A 22,507-nucleotide genomic window follows, 5' to 3' on the forward strand; every position below is an offset into this window, starting at 1 on the left:
TCCATGGCAGCACCATCATTATGTTCAAGTCCAGCTAGGAGCGTACTAATAGTCATGTTTGGCCATGAGGCAAAAATGCCATGCTGAGATGCTTGGTGGTTAGTGATACTTCAGATAAGGGCACTCCCTGTTTTTGGAGTTTCCAGCTTTTTAAGTGTCCCATCAGACTTTGTGAGTGTGCAGGAACTTATTTGGAATTAGTTGGTTAATGTCAAATAGATACAGACTCATCCCTCTTCCCCACCCCCATCAAATTGTAAATATAAAATATTGCCTGTTGCTGTCACCACAGCCAAAATCCCAATGAAGTGATGGACTTCATAGCATGCCAAAGGTGAGCATTTCCATGCTCTGGTAGAAAAAACGGTGATTTCCAGTCTGGGGCCTGCCATGACATTTTTGTACTTTACTCCCCAGAAGTTGACCTCCTCTATACATTACCTGGTTAATTGCACAATTAATTTAGACTAGCTACATGTGCAAATTAACTATTATGCCTTAAAAGGTCCATCCAGCTATAAAGTTAGAGCTGGAAAATATGTAATAACTTTTTTATAGCTGGTATCTATCCAGTTTTCATTTGTAGGGTCCATGCCCCTGCAGCTGGAAGCTCCATCAGCTGACAGGTCTCTCAGCCCCAGGGTTGCAGTAGGCACTACTGCGGCTGCATCTCCGACAGCTGATGACACTCAGATCCATGGCACTGTCCCACAGGCTGCTGTGGCTGGGAGTCCTGTCAACTGACAGTCCTCGGGCTGCCACGGATGAGTCTTGTCTGCTGACGGGACTCCCAGCCATGGCAGCTTGCTACTAGTATGCTGGTGCAAGGGGAGCCCAGGATTGTATTCCTGGGCCCTTCCTGCACCAGCAGTAAGGCACAATAGGATCTGATGCCGGATCCTACAGCTGTTATTGTGTGGATCATGCATGAAATCCTATCATGCCTTTACATGAATATCTAGAGGGGGCCACTGAAATAGTTACCAGTACAGGTAAATTAGCTGATGAGCTGTTATGTGATAAATAAGGATTTTGTTTCCAATACCCAAACTATGTCAGTAGACCTATACTGAAGTGCATCCAGAAGCAAATAAATAAGTAGTATAAAAGAGGTATTTAAAAGCAAGAGTATTTCCATTGTCCTGCTTGAAAATCAACCACATACTTAGGAACTGCAATTATGGCTACCCCTCCCCAAGTGCTTCTTCCACCCCGGCTACCACACACATCTTTGGCTGGCATATGCTTTCTGAAGTCAAGCTTTATGATTTGTGGTTATTTTTTAAAGTTTCTTTACAACCCAGTGATGGACACTATAGGAGGACAAGATGCCATATACAGATCTGTATCTCTTATCTACTTCCTTACTTGTGCCCACTTTACTTTGTTACAGACCAACATTTTTCAGACAGTGTACGGGATGGCATGTTTTTGGACACTGTTGCAGTCCCTCCTCCTTTTACTATATATGGTGGGATGGCAATGATCAGAGCAGCTCAGAAGAGAGCATTTTTATCAGTCAGTCTCTTTGAGCAGCCATCATTTGAGTGTTTTCTTTTTGGGTTATTACTTTGCTTGTGTGATCAGACTAAAAGCTAAGACAGCATTCCTCCAGTACCTAAAATCTAAAAAATGTTGAATTTGTCAAATTTGGTGGCTGCTGGCAAATGCACTAGTGTCTGAAGTTTACAAAATAATGTTAGACATAATCCAGTCTCAGAATGACTCCTCTGTTTTAGTTGGTCTGGTTTGTTCAAGCTCTTTCAGAAATGTCAAGAGTGTTTCCCAAGTGCATTCTTTGTTATTTGTAGTACTGACAGTGACAATCTTCCTGAAGCACCTTTTCAGTTCCTTCCATCTTTCCACTTTCATGATATTCCTGGAACAAAAAAACCCGCCTCTGACTTACATTAATATCCTCATTGGAAGAGAGGAGATTGCTAACAAAATTACTCTATTAGGAGTGAGCTTTGTTTCCCTCTAAATCCTTCCTTGGATGTATCCAGATTCATTATATTTGGTGGCAAAAAAAGGGAAAAAGTCATGACCCTGGGCACGTAAGGGGACAGGCCTGCCTTAGTTTACATCTGAAATAGGCAGAATATTCGCCACAAAAAGACATTTAGGGTCTAATGTCTGCAAAAAGTGCTTTGAGGTTCTTGAATTAACAATTTGGTTACAAAAGCTAAGTAGGCTGTTTACAAATCACTTTGTCCAAACACTGTTTGCTTACAATAGCATTTGACTCTGTCACTCATAAATACAAACTGCATTTGAAGTCATTATTTCAAGCGAGCCCTTGCTATCAATTGATTTAAAATGTCAAAATTGCAAGCAGTGAGTGTATGCAATATGTCTCTTCGTTAATGTGAGCAAGATGTACCTGCCTTTCTTGATCATGGCACCATTTAATCCCATCAAATGTGACAAAGTGAATAAAATGCAACCTCCGTGAAGGGTAGTATCACCTTCAGTAGTGAAATTTCTTAATTAGGGGTAGGCAGACAAGGTTCCTTGGGTGAATTTGATATCTTTTATTAGACCAACCCAAATAGTTGGAGAATAGTTATTAAGCAAGCTTTTGAGTTCAAAAACCCTTCGTCAGGCTAAGGAAGTTTCAGCAGTTGGTGTGTGCTCTTCCTGGATGGAATGAAAAGTAAAGAAGCCAGGGGCTGGGCTGGGCTGGGGAGTCAGTTGCCAGGCAGATTATAATGTGTCAAAAATCCAATGTCTATGTTTAGTCCATGATCTCTAGTATCCAGGTTGATGAAATGGAGCTCATAGGCTCGTCTCTGGGAAGTGTTGTGTAAGTTTCCCTTGAGGATCAGGACTGAGAGATTGGAGAGAGAGTGGCCCTCCTGTGAGTAATGTGCCCCCACCGGTAATTGGGTATTTCTGTCTTTGATAGATTTCTGGTGTGCGTTCATTCTGGTGCGCAGTTGTTGTTTGGTCTCTCCTACGTATTTTCCATCAGGGCATTTGGTGCATTGGATGAGATATATAACATTTCTGGAGGTGCAGCTGTAAGATCCAGGGATGCTGATAGCTCTGTTGTGGGGTGTAGTAATTGTGGGGGTGGTGATGTGGATAGCTTTTTAGTTTCCTCCTTTATGCTGAGTTTTCACTATAATTTTACTTTGGATTTAATATCTTTGTAATTCTGGAGGATCCTAAAGTAATCTCTAACTGTAGGTAGCACTAGGGAAAAGATCAAAATCCAGGACAGCCCCTCCCAGGAGAATACCCTTCTTGCTCTCATCTTTGGGGTTACAGTCACACTCTCTCTTCTTCTCTTTCTGGCCCTGTGAATCTTGCATTTTTGTTTGACCCGGTGCACAGTGGCCCCATTGCAATGGGACAAGTGGAGCATGCCTCCATCCTAGACTGGGTGTTAGCCTGGTGGAGACTGTGCTCCTTGGAAGTGGGAGGGCATCAGTTTGAAACCCTTCAGGCAAAAGGAAGCATTGCTCCTCAGGGTTCCCACTTCTTGGGGTAGTGTTCCAGTAAGAAGGCAACTGTGTATACGAGTTGTTCTCAACCTTTTTTGGACTTGAGGCATCCCCTAGAAAATGCTGACTCTTAGTTTTCACTTCATTTTTTTGACTATGGAAAAATAATAAAGCAGTGTTTCTGTTGCAAAGAACTCAGAGACAACAGGTCAGAATTTTTAACACCATGGATTCTTACTTGAAATCTCTGGGTTGATCTTGTGAAATATGTTTGCACACCTAATAGTGTGCCATGGCACCCTGGTTGAGAATCACTGGTATAAAAACCTCTTTTGGCCATGTTTAAAAAACAGAGCGCCAATACAATTCAGATGTGAAATTGTATTCATTTATACTATAACCCCCGTCAGAAGAAAATGTATATAATAGTATAGTAAACAGTTTCTTTTCTAGGGGAAGAAAAAGAAGAGGAAGAGAGAAAAGCTACAGGAGTCAGCATCAGGTATGTTATAAGTGACTTGCTTATATTTAAAAATGTGCAGTTTCACTCTAGGGTGGTTTTCCTTTAACACTTATTTTTGTTTCACCTTTTTAAAAATATGTCAAATATGCATTCTTTCTTGAGAAAACATAAATATATTAACTTCAGATGAATGTATCCATTGCCAACATCATTGTCTTGCTTTTACTTTGGTTTCTTTCATGCTCATCTTGATTTTGACATAAGTGAATGTGTCAAATATTGTGTAGGTTTAGTGGAAACTAAATAGACCTTTCACTTTACTTTTGTAGCTACTATCAAATTGTTATCATACTTTACATTTTTGTACACTAACAACTGCCTAGTAGGTTGGCTCGAAGCATCAGTGAGGTCTCTTCTCTTCCTCTCTTTTTTTTATTTTTTTAAAGAAAGGGGAAAAAATTAACTTCTCCCAACAAAAATGGCTGGTATAAGAACCACAAAAAGCACCGAAAACAAATCCATGTAATAATTATAGCATAAAAACTTATTTGGAATGTGCAAAAAAACAAACAAACCTCTTTAATGGAAATTTGTTAAAGCACAACAATCTTCTACAGGTACAGGCCCCAGAATGACAGCTGCCTACATCTGAAGCATGGTAAGAACATCTCTAAAGATTTCCTGCTCAAATTTAACTGTAAAATACACATCTTGCATACCTTTAATTCTACAATGATATCAATTTATAAAAAAATTACAGAAGTATCATATCTCAAAGTCAATGTTATTTTGATTATGGATGGTTTTTATACCGGCTATCTATTAGGTATTCCCCATCTCCTCTTTATGTTTTTCAATCTGACCATACCTCACTGACTAGCTGCAAGTCTGCCTGTGAAGCACAAGGATGGTTTCATTAAACAATGCAAACCCTTTCAGCCAGCAGGATGTCACACAATTCATAGGTCAGAAACAGGTCAGATTTGCAATTTTTTAGTAATGCAGCTAATGTGTTGCTGCCTTTAAGATGCTGGCTGGCTGGGTGTTCTAGTTGTTCTTTTCTCATTCAGCCTTTATAGTTGAATGATCCATACATATACTAACACAATTCCAGATGTAAGGAAATGTGACTGTTTCAGCTATTAAGAATTTCTTTCTTGTGGTTATGGTTTTAAGTGTCAGGTTTTTTTAATATTGTTTCCACTTCTGTTCTGTATCTTAGAGATGCTTCTCTCTTTACCTCATCTTTCCCGCAGGTAGACAACTACTAACTAAACAGTGGATATTAACTAATTATACTCATGCTACTAGATACCAGACCAGAGTCTGAGTGGCATTTCATTTCTCTGTCTGGAAACTGGAAGGACTTGTGGCTTCTTCCTTGTGTACTGGAATCTATTTATACAGGACACAGAGTCCACCGAAGTAGTGATAATCTTATTAGCCAAGATAGTAACTTCAGAGGTCAAGGATTCTGGACACTATGCAAGAAGTAATTCACTCTTAGTTCCAAGATGTATGTTAATACTGATAGATTTTTCCCTTGCTCCCCACCCATGCTTTTAACCACATTTTTTGTCACTGCTTCATATTTTAGGTTTTACTTCCTGTGGTCTACTTTACATAGTAGATCAGGCACCATTCTATGACTCGTACTAGAACCACTGGCAGGGAAATCTGGAGTCAAAACATACATTAAAAGCAATCTTACAGCCATTGGATTTAAAAAAGAGGTTTAGCAATCAACAAATTACATGATGTATTTGCAAACCTGGCTGTGAGCATTCGTTATGAGATCAGCTATATACAAATGAAACCGAGTAGGCCCATGTCATGCTCCAAACTTGTGAAGGGCAGTAGTAAGTAATACAGCAATGCTGAATCCTTTAACCTAATGTTGAAAAGAGTAAGTAAAACTGCATCCTGTTGGATGAACCATCTGTGTAGGCGCACACAGAAGAGCAACTCCCCATTGCAACTCGTGGCACTTCACAGGAAATGCTATAATGATCCCCTGGACCCAACAGAAGTTTGCTGTTGGGTCCCAGGTGTTGGAGAATCCAGCTGCTGGTTGCGATTCCTGCAGTTAGTTTCCCCTAGCAACATCGCTTCTCCCTCTGAGCCCCAGAACTGTTTTCAGAATGGGAGAGGGGAAAGGGAGCAGAGGGAGCTCATTCTGGGTGTTCCCCAGCCTGTGCTAGAGGGTGGGGTGAGTGAATTGGAGTCTTCCCACCTCAGAGGGATTCCAATCCACCCACCCCACCCTCCAGCACTGGCTGAAAAAAACCCAGACCAAACTCCCTCCACTCAGGCAAAAATTGTCACTTCTGTCTGTGCCTTTGTGTTTTGCCAAAGTGATGCACGTAACCTTTTTGTCTACATACAAATCAGCAGCTGCACAGACCACAGTTCATCTTGGTGGTTAGTCCAAGTTGAGTCATGTTGAAGAGATGACTATTGTAACTTTTGTCAAACTCAGATGAGTGGTGCTTGTCAGTCCTCTGGTTGGATAAGGCCCACAGACTGGCCCTGTGTACTGGATCCAGCATGCAAAGCCAGTTCAGCATGGTACCATGAGCAGTATGTGCCCTGGCCTAGCCTCAAGTGCAGCTAGCAGCATATCCTCTGGACTGGTCCCGCACACCAGACTAGCACCACACTCCAGTCTGGTGTACCTCACATGCAGTGTGCAGGTCCAGTCTGAGACCCACAAGGCAGCATTGTAGGCCAGATAATAAGGCTCCATGGGCTGGATTCAGCCTGTGCGTGATATCTTTGACACGTCAGCTGTAATATAATGTGTTGGGTACTTTTTCAAAAAGCGAGCAGAAGATAAATTTACAAGCAAATATTACGGAGGGATTTTTTTCTGTTCAGCAGAAATTATTTCAGACAATGTGATGCAGTCCTTTCCTTCATAGTATTTAGATGTGCATTGCAGCATTGGATTTTTCTAGCCTGCACAATAAAAATTGCTCTGAAGTTTGACTAGCTACTGACAGACATGAATGCTTTAAGCACTAGGCTCCACCCAGAGGATCTGTAAATTCATATTTTGTTTGGGAACTGTGTGAAGACATACTTTGTCCCTTCCTAGGAATACTTAATTAAAAACTAATATGTTATTTAATAGAAACTCATTCACCTGAAATCCTGTTCCACTCTAAGTAGCAAAGATCTTCTGTACATGCCCCTAATGATAAAGCAGAAAGCCTCCAAAGACTTCTTCAGTTATTTTCAAATTGAAAACACATATGAAGGGTCATATTTGTAGACTGTTTGCTCACAGACCACATTTTGCATACATAACCCCCCTTTTTAAGCAGACATACAAAATACAGGTCTAATTTTTTTGCATCGTTTGGTTTCTTTCTGCCCTTTCTATGGAGCCATTTGCCCAAATAAGAAAAAGGTGGTAGCCAAAGTGTTAAAATTAGCCAAATTTCTTCTTGTATCAGCATTGTTATTCCGCCAAATCTAATAAATTGTGTGTACATGATTAAGTCTGGGGTTTCAGCTGCTTTAAAACAGAAGTTTTTTCAACTTACTATCACATTTCCAAATCTGCCACAATTTCAAGCTTTGTAGGTGGGCAAAAATGCCTTATTCAATATACATGGTGTAGGTCTTTTGTTTATTTTAGAGTTAATGTACAGGACTTAACTAGGAACAGAATATGACTTAATTTGATACAGTAGTTAAAGCTCTTGAGCACAGGAAAATGTTCAGCTTTCCTTTGATAATCTTGATTTCTTGACAGTCTGCTCTTAATATTCTAAGAAGAGATGCCCTGCCTAGACTGGAATATTTGTACTGGAATATTTTTATGGCATAATAGAGAATAAGAGTTTATTAGCTGAAATAGAACTGGAGGGATGTTTAGTGTGTAGTGTCCTCCCCACAACGGGCATGAGAATTATTGTAATGCCTGTTTCTCTATCCTCAGTTTATAACATGGAATTTCAGAATGGTAGGTATCTTTTCCACCTTGGGAAAGAACAGTTTTGTTGACTCCATCTACCTGTGTGCAGGCAACTTACTGGATGATATTTGCTGAAGGAGAATGTGCATGCGTGCGTATGTGCTTGCAGACAAGGTTCCTTGGGTGAATTTGATATCTTTTATTAGACCAACCCAAATGGTTGGAGAATAGTTATTAAACAAGCTTTCGGGTTCAAAAACCCTTCGTCAGGCTTGCTTGCATGCATGTATGTACATATGCTGAATGAACATACCAGGGTACTACAAATGTGCTCTGCTGAGCAGTAAGAATGGGCAGACTGCTTCAGATCATCCAAAACTTTGATATAAACTATAGCCATTCTCTAAGGTTATGTTAAGTACTCTTTCTGAATCTAGTCCAAAGTACAGCTTGCCCACAGTTATGATGCGGTTTCCTTTAATGAGTTACTGAGTCCACAATAAGGCTGTTGCAGTCACTACTGTCCAGTGATAATGTGTTTGACTCTAGCTGAGATATACTACTGAGTATGAGATTTGAAGATGCCAAAAGCGTGAGACTTCCTGCCTTTGTAGAGGGTATGTAGTATGGCAGGCTGGAGGTGGCAGAGAGGGGTTCAGTGGTTTGAGGGAAAGCCGAAGTAAGCAAAGGAGAAAACTGATAAGGCCTAAGCAGGCAAAATCAGCCAGAAATGTGTACGTAATGGAACACAAGTGACAAGGATAGGGAAGGGGGGGTTAAAAGGAGAAAGGAAGGGAAGAGATCCAAGGAGCAGAAATGGATTAAAGGAAACTGAAAGGTTTGTCCAAGCATATTTCAGCACATCTCCAAAATGTTTTGGTTTCTCTGTGATTTACTGATAACTGGTGGAAGCAAGGTAGTAAGTAGCTTTAGGACATGTCCATTTCTCCAACCGTGCGCACCCAAACTAACTGGTTACTGCTTCACTCCTGATGACTTATCATCATTTCCAACCTCTGCCCCATGCCAGCCTGGTTGCTGTAAAACCTGAAGTGTTGTCAGAATTTAATCTCCTCAGTAATGTTGTTGGAAAATGCTGACACAGATGTCTGACCGTCCAGGTATTCTCCAAAGTATCACGACAAAACTTTTCTCCAAGCAAACATCTTTGTGGCTGGTATTTTGCATAGATGCTACTTACACAATTCCTGAAATATATGTATTTGCTGAAAAACTCTCCTCCTGGAATCAAGTGGAAGGCATCATATGGCCTGCTTATGTTAAAACTGGCTGGAGGCAGGGGGGGAAGGAGAGAGGTTTGAGTCAAGGAATTGATAATGAAAAGATCACATGCCTCTTTGTGGGAAGGGAGCTTGTTTACTTTGAGCGCAAGCTTCCTTACCAAAGCCATAAATTGCAGCAACTGCTTTTAGGAAGCGGAGAGTTCAGATTCCCCATTCAGTTTTATTTTTTGGCAGAAACAGACGTGCTGATTGTAATGTGGTGGCCAGAATAACTATTTTAAGTGACTGAGGAATTGGAGAGGGACAACAAAACTACTTCAAATACTCTGCACCAAAATGTGGAAATATTTAACTTGCCAGGTACAATAACTGCAACTGGTACCTCACTTGACACATGGCAGATTGCAGTAGAGTCCTCCCTAGCTGTACTGTACATCTTCAAATGTTCTGGAATACCTAGAAGAATTAAAAAGAGCAGTAAAGTAACTTGACAGTGACATATCCATATTAGTGGCAACCAGAGAGAAATTAAATATATTCTTCATAGCAATTTTTAGCGCATCTGGTGCAATAGAGCTCTCAAACGAGGAGAAATAGCCAAACAACTCTAATGTCCAGTCCCAGCATTTAAAGGGTCTGGTTTTGATCCTTTTATACCAAATTTAAACAATGAAAAATAGCCTCTCAAGTATCAATTCTGTTTCAGGGAATCAGAACCAAATTTTATGCAGCAGGGGATGAGATTTTTTGGGGGCAGTGGGTAATTCTCTTTATTTCTGAATAGTAGAAGAAATGAGTGAGTTTGTGATTAAACAGAACATAAATTAGACCAGCCTACATCTAATGAGTATTAAAGGGGCATGGAAAAGAAAGAAGACTATCGCAGTTACAGCTGACCAGTGGGTTTTCTAAACTTCATAGAAAGCACACATGATTCTGCTTTTTCTTTTTTTTTTTTTTTTTAATAACACAATTTTGATGCAGCTTGTCTGAGTAATGAAGTATTGGTCCTTTGACAGACTGGAGAGTTAAACAGATCCTGCAAAGATGGATATATTCATGTGGCAGGAGTTGTGAAGGATAGTTTTTATTTCAGAGTTACATACATCTCCTATGTGACTTAAACCAGTTTCAGTAAACAGCATGTGTGGATTGAGGCAAGATGGCTATACAAGCATTTTCCAGGTACAAACCCTCTTTACTGCAGGGGAGGGGCTATACTGCACAAATGCCGCGCCTCAAAGTCTAATTGATTGTGGAAATATCTTTTTCTGCCACTCTTAGGAATTAGTTCTACTATGTTAGTTGTATGGTCCATTCTTAACTTTTAAGCCACCAGCAGAGAAGGAAGGGAACATGGTCTTTTCTGATGCTTTATACAGGTAATCTCCACTTTAAAATAAGAGAGCCATTTTCACATGAGGAATTCAGATCTCATCTTTCCTGGAGACTCTCTGCTGGTGGGGAAAAAAGGGAGTGCAATTTGTGCCTTGGAGAGCAGAAAGGTTGTCACTGTTGAAAGCTTTTTGTTGAAATAGATATTGTCTTAAACATTAATTTGGGAGGAGTATCTCAAAGCACACAAAAGGCTTGAGAGAGAGCAGGTCTTCCAACAAATCTAGGGAAGCTCACACTTAGTGATATTACTAAGGTGAAAGGCGAGCCAAAAAAGCTTCCTCTTCCAGGTCTTTTTATACCATGAAAAAGCCAAATTGATAAACATGATAACAAGTACTGTTAAAGTCTCATACAAACAAGGAGAGGCAAAGTTTGTTTGGTAATCTTTGTTATTGGGCCAACTATATAGTGGGGAGAGATGTTAGATCCAAAGCACCCATTCTCAGGCCTAGGAGAAGAGCAGATTCAGCCGAAAACTCTATCTGCTCCTTTCCCAGCCCTAAGAATTGCACTTTGTTCCTGAAAGCTAGTCTAACTACTCTCCCAACCATGTAGTTGGCCCCATAACAGAGATTACCAAACAGAAACTGTTTCCCACTTTTCCTGGATTATCACAACTACAGAGTAAAACATGTAAAGAACACAGTGACACCTTCTGGGTGATATAAGGAAGAACATGGATGATATTTCTGCTTATCTTGATTGAAATTTGCAGAGTAAGTTTTCAGGGTAAAAATAAATGCCTATTTCAAAGTTAAGCAAACTCCTGTGGGGTTTTTACAAGTTTTTAAAATGAGCCCATGTTACTTTCTGACACTTCTGAAGGTATAATTATGGGAGAATATAAAGGAGAAAAAATATTATGCTAATACACTTTTCTGGGGTTGTAGGGGGAAATTATATTTCTGGTAGTCCACTGCCACCCCTGCTCAAATGACATAGTTTAGTGCATCAGATTGGAAACTGTGAAGTCCTGGGTAGTGCTGTATGGAAGCCAGGGATTCTGTTTCAGTCAGGATTCTGATATTTGGCTTCATTTTCAAGCTAGACCACTGGCCGAATGTGGTGGCTCTATCCAAGCATTTCCTTTAGGCATTGACTTGATTTTGTATTATATTTGGTAGCACAGCATTTCAAAAGAGTGGTTTCAGAATAGCCCTAAAAACATTGTTCGAAGATGCCCTAAAGGGGATATTTTGACAGTGTAAAATCCCCACCTCCCCCTGCAGCTTGTGTCTAACTGAATTCTACTGAAATCCACCCAGTAGGACAAAGTATCTTAATTTCAGTGAACCACACCAAAGTACACTAATGTTCTTATTGCATTTTCTGAAAGGCTGAGTCTCCCTTCTACTTACTTCCTTTTTCTGCCTCCAGCATATTGCAAACACAGCCCACTTCCAGTCCCCCACTTGAAGCTGTGTAATCTCCATTGGCTCACATTGTTTCAGCCTCTCCAAGCCTGGTTTAGAGATGACAAGTTGGTAACATCTTTGAGATCAGGATGCTGAGGCCTTCAAAGCTATACAGTTCATCCCATTACAATGCCAAAAGCAGGGCAAAAGTGTGCCACTTGTTCTTTAGCAAAAAGAAAAATTACTTAGCTAACCTCCAATTGCATCGGGAGGCTGTATTCCCTGTGCTGCCAGTTACTGAAGTTCTGTTTTTATCATGTTAATGGGAGAGCTTAAATGTCTGATTTTTATTTCTATTCAAATCACTCATTTCAAGGGTCTCTCTTTTTGCTGCAGTCAGATCTATGCTGCAAACGGCACAGACAGTGGCTCTTATTGTGGCGGAGGCTCAAGACTTCACATATGTAAAATGTGACTTGCAGCACTTTCTTTGAAGCCTGACCACAGCCAGGGAGCTGTAATTGCAGCCTTTGATTGTGCCGACTTTGCTTGTGGATTGGGCTGTGCTAGGGCATGCCTAGCTTGGCGAGACTTCAGCTACAGCCCCCCAGTGAAGTCTTAGATGTGGGAAGTCTTCAGTCTCCTTAGCACATGCCTGTGGTTTCTTGAAAAGAATCCTGATTTGACCTGTTTTATATCTGAAAGGCAACACCATTCTCATTCCTTTTTTTTTTTTTTTTTTTAAAGGTACTATTTGGTTCGTCGGCAGTACGAACTACTACAAGCTTGTCACCTTAAAAACGTGCAGCTGGAGAAAGGCTAGTGTGTACTTTTCTGGAGTATTCCTCTGGAAAGAATAAAAATACTTTAGGTCTCCTCTTTGCTTCTGCCACCCTTGTACAACTAGGATCATGTTTGCAGTCTCCTTTTTTTTTTACTGCTGAAGAGTAGGCAGAGGTTATGAAATTGTGAGCCAGAAACTGCTACAGTTGCACTTTGACTCACAAAAGCAGCAAAGGCCTCAGTTTAAAACCTGAGGGCCAGAGCAAGGCCGTGGCCGTTGTTTTAACCTCCTGACTTCAAAGGCAGCTTGCTGGTAAGGGAAGAGGGGGGAGGTGGCAGGGAATGGTCTCAACAGAAGAGCATTTCATTTCCTTCGGTGAAGTAGACATTCCTGGCTGCTAATGGGGAGTAGCTCTGAATCACAGCACTTGTATCAGACTGCTGTGAACTACTGGCCTGGCGCCTCAAGGCCATTCCTCAACAGGAAGCTGAATGTTTTCATGTAAGACTGAGAGGAAAACCTTCCCAGGAAGAGCAACCTGGACCAAACCTTTGAAAATCTGGGATGAAAAGGCACAAAGTAAATATAAATCTGCAGGGTGCTCTCACCAGTGTTCCTCTGCTGTTTGCTTGGCCTGGCTCTCGTGCTCCTTGGAAAGGTAGAGCCCTTCATAGCTCTTTGATCCCCATGTGTCGCGGAGCGCTGGGCTACTTTAAAACAACATGCAGGAAGCTAAGGAGGCTTTTTTTAGTTGGGGCTTGGGATGACTTTATGAGGAAATAGGAACTGAATTAGTCCAGACAGACCACCTCTGTTGAAAGAGTTGCTTTTCCAGTGGACTTTTTGACTATGCTTTTTAAAAGGCTTTTTTTGCTCTGTTTGTGGCTACCAAGTACAGAAACAGGTGAAAACTTCCCTGGGATAAAATGGCTTGTCCCAGGAGAAACACAGTGCATGTTTGTAGCCTAGGGGTAAAGTGCAGTCATTTGGACGTTTTAACCTACAAATTCCTATTTGAAAACTCTGGGTTTACCTGGTGAATCATATGTAGGCATCTGCGTGCCTAACAGTGCTAAGGTTGCACAGCACTTAAAAGGATCTCATGGCACCCGAATTGAAAGCAGCTGTCCTGGACCCAACAAGGCTCTTGATCTCAGTAGATTTCATCCCTTGAGAATTTTAACTTGTATAAGTTCCTCACTTACAACAATGGTAAACAATAATTTCCAGCTAATGGACAAAACACTGCAACTAACACACACTATTCAGCTTAAACTGCTGGGGGAAATGTGTAGACTGGCACCTTTGATACATTTATTTAACTTTGCCCATACCCTAGTTACAGTTCTGAATAGCTCTAGCCTGTTGTCAGTAATAGGAATGTAACCTCATGTATGATTTGGCATCAGTCATAATCAGTTATGATCAGGCAGCTGCTAATACTGTTTACACTTAACCTGTTTTGTGTACAGTGTCTTAGCATGTATGATTCAAAGTGATTCAAGATCTCTTGTCACTTCTTACCATGGCTAGCTAAAAAGAATTTGCTTCTTGAAATCCAGGACTGATGCAATTATGAAAGCTCCGCTTGGTAGAACCTTTACCCATTTGTTTGTTGTGCAGTTCCTGAAAGCTTAGAAAACACTGGGTAAGTTTTGATGAGATACCAGCAATGCCAACACCACCATAGAGATGTATATGGAAAATTTTCTACTTGCCATCCTGCACTGTGGCTTGACTCACTAGTCAGTCACCGGGTGGAGTCTTTAATTCGGTCATCTTAGTCAGGAGGGTCTGGATGACTGAATCAGCAATTACAAAGCAGGCTGATGTAATACAAAGACCTAATGTTGCGGACTGCTTCTCTGGGGGGCATTGATGGGACAAGGGTTGGGGGGGGTAAGGGGAGGACTGAGTAATACCTACAGGCTTGCACTGCTGACCTTGCATCCCACAATATTAGCCATCCTATAATCCTTGCAGGCTCTGCCATCAGACAGTTTAAATCCTGTGGCTTTTGGCAGCAGTCTCTTGTGCAAGTGAAAGGTCTGGAAGCCATATACCTGAGGGTAATAGGTAAGACAGGCTGTTTACCAATGCAGTTTCATGCTACAGCAGATATTCACAGGACACTGCTTTTCTGCCTCACAGCAGACTCCCCCGCAGGGCCTACTAAGATAGGATTTCTTTGTTTTGAAATGGAGTAGAACTTGAAACTCGTGCCAGAGACTTAATTGACCCTGACTCTTGTAATGATGAGGTTTGAGGATGTCTAATCCTCTATAAGTGATGTCCAGGTCAACTGTGGCAGGGAAATAAAAGCCTTCAACAAAAGGAATTATTTCTGTCTAAATCTCACTCCTTAGGGACCCAATCTAGGAGGTATGGGCACCTTAAATATTTTTAATCAAGCTACTAATAATGCGGAGTGATGCACTGAATGGAGCAAGAGCCAAACCCTTCAATGTGTATATGCAACAGCAGTGCGACAAACTCAGCTTGATAATTCAAAAGTACCATCTACTAATACCACTAGTCCATAGCTTTACTGTATCCATCAACATGGGTTTCTTAGATGGAGAGTGTTTTGGTTTCAAGGTCTCCTTAAGAACGAATGTTTAAAAACTTCTGGAAGCAAATTTTTGACATTTGTCCCCTCCCCTTCTTTAGGTGGGAAAAGAAATGCTTTCTCGACATGCAAAACCAAGGCAGCAACACCAGGACCCCTTCTGGAGATGGAAGCTTGTTAAAACCCCAGGTGTGTCCTTCATCCATGCAGACCACCCCCCCATGGAGTCTGTCTAGGATGTCACTGCTAGAGACACTGAACCATAAAGACAATCACTGCCAAAACCCTTCACTATCACGAGATTCCCAACCCTGATATAAAGAGATCAAATGAGCATTTCAGAACTCCTGGGTCAGCAGAACAGCTTTTGTCTTCACTCCATCTCCACTTTGCACTCCTAAGCCCATGTCTCATCAGCGTCCACATTGAGTCGGCAGCAAAGTAGTTTGGCTGCATCTGCCTGCTTCAGCCAACTGAATAACGTAGACCAACAGCTACCCCCTCTCCTTCTCTCCCCCCCCCCCGGCCCCAGCACGCTGAGGAATGGAACTCGTCTGGTCAAGGGAGACCCACTCACACTTCTTTTTATTTAATGGTGAGACAGGATCAATTTTGGTTTTAGCTTTTTTAAGAAACTTGAATGCTTTTATATTTTAACTTTTAGTTTTTCATTTCCTTGGTGTATATTTTACTAGCTGCAAGCTTTTAAAGAAGCTTCAAAGATCTGAGATTCTTTTTAAATAAAAAGAAGTCCTTTTTTTTTTCTGCCAGAGGAAAAGCCTGTATGGAAAGGGTGGCTTTTTCATTAAACTATTTGTAACAAATAGTGGCCTCTCAGTCTGTGTAATACAGTGTCCTATAGAACTAAATAAATTTTAAGTCACCTGGTCAGTAGACATGTCAGTCCTGCTTCATCTACTCTCTGTAAAACATAAGCAATACATCCAGCAAATTCGACTGCAATGAGTTCTCCTCCTCATCTATTGCCCTCCTCCTTGTACAAAGCCCAGCACTTGAATTATTACTTCAATTGTTCTGTATTTGTATCTGTTTTTGTTAGCCTGTTAGTGGGATTTTATGCCAGTTGTTGAAATGAGCATTGATGTACCCATTTTTTTTAATAGTAAGGCACAGCCTTTGCCAAAAATACTGTCAACTGATTTGTCATTCCAGTTTGAGTTACTGTGCTGAGCATTTGGTTGGTTTTTTTTTTTGGTTTTTTTTTAATAAAAGCTTTGTAATAAAATGCAAGTAATTTGTCTGGTTAAACAAACAAATACCTGCGTGATTAAACCTGAGCTGGCTCACACTGCAAGGACTAGAATCTGTAGCAGCTAGGAACAATCCTATTGAACTACAGCAATTTCTAGGCTCACAGACTTGTCAGATCATTTCTTTGTGGGGACTATTGTAAATGTTTGATATCTTTTTAAAGGGAAACTAAAGCCTCCAGCTCTGGGTCTGAGGACAAGGATGGGGCCAGCTTTGCTGCTTTCTTATGCACCTGACTGAGGCAAGCCTGCTCTCCCATTAGACCAAGTCTTTTTATTTTCTGATTTGCTACTGAAAGTGTATTGAACATGTTTTCAGAAGTTGTGATGCTGAGCTGCTGTCAGGAGGCTGCATTTCCTCCTTTCCAGATGCATACAAATGCACTTCTTCAGGTGTTGACCTTGACCCTGAAAATGGATCCAAGCATATCCTACTTAGATCCTGAGGCTGGTTCCGTTCGCAGGACTGGCTGATGTAATCAACTTATTTCATATGGTCTGAAATATTTCCTGGAAATCAGTATCTCCATGAATGGCCTTACATCCTCAGAGGAGGTACTGATGCAGGCTGCTACATGTATGTTATCTTGTAGCCTTGTATAAGCATAACAAAACCTGCTTCATTCAAGGGTCAAAGATTTAGCTCGCTCGCATCACTGAAGGATAGATCATACTGGCATAACATTTGTATTGTAACAGCTGCAGTGTGTTTTCCCAGGCAGCAGCTCTTCCTCCCCTTATAATACATCTAAAATAGCCATGTGTCCAGACCTACAGTCTATCTTTAGACACAAATATCTAGCAACCAGAATCTCTTCTCTTCAGAGATCTCCTATTGGCATAATAGATTTGATCTTCTCTGGCTATCCATGCTACAAGGTAAGTGCTTAATAACCTTGTAGTAGAGTGAGAAACTCTCCAGCTCCAATGATCTCATGCTCCAATTTTTTAGGGTTGTTAGAGATTGGGTCCCAACTTGGCAAAGGACTGTATCTAGTTTGTGGGTAAATTCCATGTGAGGACGGGGGATAGATAAGTCAGCATGAGAAACAAGTTTGTTATTTGCATTAAGCAGTTGTTTAACATGGGTTTGGGTCTTCTACAGATGGGGAAACAATGGAACCTAGTTATTTCCTTTACCCTTGCTATATCCCACCATCCCCAGTGCCTCCAGCATCAAAAAGATTCGAGGGAATAGTAAATGCTGTCATTACCAGCAGTGCCCCAGCACGTGAATTACATAAACCTGGGATTTGCTGTGTTAATCAACCAGCTAGGAGGGATTTTCAGTTCTACTTTGGAGAAGAACGCTGTCTAGGTATGATGATGACTTCTCACCATGTTTGGATCTAGAACAGCCATTTCTCAACCCATGGGTCATGAATCAAAAGTGGGTTGCAAGAACATATGAAAGGGCTGCGAACAAACTTTAAAAATGAATTCTCCTTTAAAGGAGAAAAATGTGGAAAACCATGGCTTTTCCCTCGCAGGCTGGCAGAGTTCCAGTGTGCAAGGGGTTGCTTGGGGCCCCCCCTGCCCCACACACTGGGGGCTGGGGCCAGCAGGTCGAGAGTGAGGGGTACTGGGTCAGGACAGGCCATCAATATTTACAAATGGGTCCTGATACAAAAGAAGTTGAGAACCACTGGTCTAGAAGCCAGGCTGTTCCCAAACCTGTGGTAACTCAGGGAGCACCAACTGAAGTGTATCATGCAGGATGAGGTATGTGCCATGGATTTAGTATTTCATATGAATTGCTTACTACTATTTCTTGCCAAAACTCTACCTTTCCCCAGCATTCTGTTTGGTTTAAGATCGTATATAGTTATGCAAATTAGCTTGCATCAAATCTCACAGAAATGCACACACAAAACCTGACAAATGTGTGAAGAAGGGAGGAGAGAGCACTTAGTGGTAGCCGCTTGGGGAGCAGTACCTAAAATGTTTTGCAAGAGGTGTAACTTGTCCTTTTTACTCTTCTAGACCCAAGCACTTTAGTACCGCACTAAGCAAAACGCAATTATTATGTACCAGCAGCTGACTAGGAGCTTAGTACGGTCTGTGCTCATTGCCTTGTCCTCTGCACAGCCACCAATGCAGGATAAGACTGATCTCTCCCCTCAATGCTGCTACTCCCAAAACAGTCTCCCTCCTTGCATGAAGTACAGTTGGGGCCCTCCCCTTCTTCCAGCCACCACCACGATCCCAACAGCTACATAGAAGGCCCACAACATTTCCAATGCTTCAGCTGAAAATGTTGTTGTTAAAGCAGTGCGCACCAAGCTGTGGACAACCTAAAAGCCTTAATTTCAAGCTAGTTATCAGCCAGTCTGAACGTGTCCAGAGGGATTTGCACTAAGCTTACTTCTAACCTTTACAAGTTTACTTACAGTTAAAGCAATGATGGTGGATGTCAGGAAGGGTACAACAGGGGATAACTCTAGATATGTCCTGTTCTTAAGCTCTTACTCTAAATCATCCTCTATTGCCACTGGTTGGAGACAGGATACTGGGCTAGGTAGACCATTGGTCTGAGCCAGTATAGCACTTCTTATGTTCTTAACCTGATTTTGGCACCAGTTGTGTGCAGTTTAGTTCAGTTCTGCTTGCCCTTCAAACAACCCACTTCCTTAAAAAAAAAACAAAAAAAAACCACCCAAAAACTTAAGCATGGGATCTTCAAGAGCACTAAATTGCTCTCTGCTTCTGCTGAGATGCCCACCTTATGCAAGCACTGGTTTGTAATCTGCCTCTGCCCTTTGCTACAACACCAGCTGGCCATGGATCCAGTTTGCTGCATCTTCATCTTGTTGTACTACTACTCCTCTATATCTAAAGGCTGTTTTTTTTTGCAAACTGGAATGCAATTTAACTAGTTTAGTTATTCAAAAGCCTTGCAGCCAAATAAAAGCCAAACTAAAGTAGTTACTTCTGTTCCAAGAGGCACATCCCACACATTTGCACTCAAGTAACTTAGGCTAGGGACAGAAGTTCCACATAAACCAGTTTTGTGATCTGAAACTGGTTTAAACCTGTAACAGGACAGAAGCTCAGTGCACATAAACCAGTTTCAAAATGACAAACTGGTTTAAGATAAGTTTGATACTACATTCAACCAGATTTAACTGATTTGGGTCAAACTGGTTTATGAAACTTCTGTCCCAGACCCCATACCAGTTGAAGCATGATTTATGACAAGCTTCTGTAACATAGAAATTGCCAGTATCCTGAACCTGCTCCAATCAGGTTTCTGAGGCCACTCACAGACATTCAGTTTTTCCTGGGAGAGAAACCATGAGTACACAGATATTCAGACTTTTTCTCCCAGAGCAAAAATGGCCACTCCAAGATGATGATAACCCAGGAACAACCAGAATTAAAATAATTCACAGAAGAGTTTTTTCCTGGGACAGTGAATGTCTGCACACATTCTCTTCTAAGAGAAGCCACGACAGTCTTCCAGCATCCCAAGGCACTTTGTTCTCACCTTCCCCACCCCAGGAGACAGTGTCACTTGCTGGACTCTACTGCTCCAACTGAGCAGGGAACAGAACGCATGCCCCCTCCACATTGTTCAGCACGGAGATGCAGGCTAACCCTTAGCAGCCTGGGCCAAGTGATCGATGCTGCCCTGTGCACTGCTGCCATCTGTCTCCAGGCAGAAAGAGGGAGCCTGCAGAGTAGGCTGATATGTATGTACAGGTTCCCTTGGGTACATAGCTCATCACTGCAAGCTCTCTGCTCTTCAGGGACTCTGTATTCAAAGTCTCAGTATTCAAAGCACCTCCAGGTAAGTTTTTTCTACCAGAAAAACAAGCTCAGAAGACTTTTTCTAGATCATTTGAATGTCTTTATGCAGCCTTAGTCTGTGCAGCTTAAGCTTCGTGGAATGTTCTTTTTAGTCTACTTCACCAGTAAGTCTTCCTAACAAGAAAACACTATATTTCACCTAAATATTAAAAAACAAAACCCATTATTTGTGTGCTTACCTATTATAGCTGATAACAGCCTGGCAGTACACATTGGGAAGTTGAAGTAGTCTTGGAGCTTAAAAGAAAGAAAAAGCAGGAACTTTTCTTTTCTGGGGCACTTCAGAATAGTGTTCTGTCTCTAAGCACTGTACTTTTGCTAAAATTGTCTGAAGCAACTAATTTTCAGCTAGGGATGGAATTTGTTCTTACAATGAGTTCTGTGTAAGAACAAGTAGATAAACAGCAATTAGAGACAATAAGACAGAACTTTCATTTGTTTGCCTTTGTGCAGAGTAGACCTTCTCTCAACTGTTTATGGGGAAAACTCATTTCTTTGCTTCTCTAATGCCTTGCTGATTTTTAGAGCTTAAGTCCAAGACTTTAAAAATAGGTGCCTCAAATTAAGTTCCTTAACAGATCCTTATTTAAGTACCTGAAGATGCAGATACCCAGCTGGTTGCCAACTCCTATTTAAATTATCTGAAGTTCAGTGCATAACCAACAAGGCACTCTTAAGAAATATTAGCATGGCCATATCCAATGCCACTCTACTCACCAGTCACAAAAAGCAGTGGAAAGGAGGAGTTTCCCCTTAGAAGTTTTTTAGGGAGCCAAGCCAGGTGGAATAGAATCAGACCTATATGCTTCAGCAGAACAGGGTCTTGGCCCTGGTGATTAAGTGCACCTTTGGCACCTCACTGCCTTTAGAAATCAGACCCTAAAGCACTTAGGTAAAAAAGTCCCATTGAATGCCCCCTCCATAACAGGCAGCCTTTGCAAGAAGCCAAGAACACACAACTCCTATTGTCTGCCCTAAAAGGACTAGGGAGTGGGGTTAACAAAATTTTCAAGAAGTGCCCTTGGCCTTATTCAAAATTTCCTTGGCACCCTGTAAACACTTATCTAGATCAGCCCTGCCACTAGCTGAATCTCATTGGTTTCTGCAGACCCCCAAATCTGTTTACTGTAAATGTGTGGTTTAGCAAATGTCTACTGCACAGACATTTAATGGCTCCACTTTGCTAGCATGCAGTAACAATGAAGTCAAAGGAGCGGTGGAGGGAGGTTATCTGGTGCTAATTCACCACATGCATGTTCCAGCTGTTATTGCAGACCTACCGCCAGGCAACCAGCCTTCTAACCTTCCCCACAGCTCACTGAAAGCCTTTTGCTGGTGAGTGTGGTTAATCCATGAGCCTTTCACTGCTGGAGCCAAAGCTCCAAATAGAGGGTTAGGTTACTGAAGACCGCAGTTCTACATTCTTTTGAATGGTGTATAACTGTAAGGGTTTGCCCATTTACAGAAAACCACTCTAGAAGTGGTTGCTGGCAGAAACAGCAGACCAGAATAGCAGAGGCTGTTACTAGGCAGGAAAGAGATATACCAACAAAGCAGCATCAGAATACAGGCTAGGAAAAATCCCATTATCTTGCAGCCTGGAACAGCCAGCGATGCAGTCAGCACGAGAGAGATGAGACTTAATGTTGGCCAAGCCACTACCCCGTAATTAGAAATCCCTGTGCTCTGAACAACCTGCAGCATCTGACCCCAGGCTGAAAATGACCCCTGACCTCCTGCCTTGTTTTTATAATAAAATGGGAGCAGGACAAGGCAGACGAGTCCCATTTTAAACAGCCAGGACATAGATTGCACTACTCCAGTCTTTATACTGAAAAAAATAGCCAAAAGACACCAATTACAACAGGGACCCATGGTGCTAGGCCCAGTGCAAATGCTCAGGAAGTCATAAGACTGTGTTATCAAATACTTGCACTACAATTTAACACAAAATTAAAAAGCACTGAAAGGTGAAGGGAGCTCACCAAGAGCAGTAAAAGCAACACTGAGGCAGAGCTACTCTCCACGACTCATCTCGATGGCCAACCACGTAAGTATCAACAATTCCCTCTACCAGGCTGTTGTCATCCAGATTTCTACATATCCACCACTGGTTGTCTCCATGTGCACTTACAAGAAGGTACAGGGACAGATCCAGAGGGTGTGCAGTGGCATGGTAGTGACCTCCTTTCAGACCACATGGCAGGAGCAGCAGCTGAAAACCTGAAGTCCCCAAATCAGG

General features: G+C 41.7%; 1 protein-coding gene across 6 annotated transcripts in view; it reads left to right on the forward strand.

The window, feature by feature from the left end:
* LEF1 (lymphoid enhancer binding factor 1) overlaps window positions 1–16,435 on the forward strand; it is a 105,306-nt gene extending 88,871 nt beyond the window's left edge. For 3 of the 6 annotated variants that reach the window (XM_006272890.4, XM_006272888.4, XM_019500102.2), the window contains 2 exons: window positions 3,903–3,951; window positions 15,286–16,435. In XM_006272890.4, the coding sequence (XP_006272952.1) occupies window positions 3,903–3,951; window positions 15,286–15,365 (129 nt within the window). In that variant the 3' untranslated portion in view covers window positions 15,366–16,435. Of the gene's footprint in view, window positions 1–3,902; window positions 3,952–4,529; window positions 4,571–12,578; window positions 12,768–15,285 lie in introns of those variants that run through there. The other 3 variants (XM_006272889.4, XM_006272891.4, XM_059722129.1) reach the window with 2 other exon arrangements.
* Window positions 16,436–22,507: the final 6,072 nt, after the last annotated feature.

Source organism: Alligator mississippiensis, chromosome 2 (assembly GCF_030867095.1).
Source record: "Alligator mississippiensis isolate rAllMis1 chromosome 2, rAllMis1, whole genome shotgun sequence".
In the NCBI taxonomy this organism is placed as follows: Eukaryota; Metazoa; Chordata; order Crocodylia; family Alligatoridae; genus Alligator; species Alligator mississippiensis.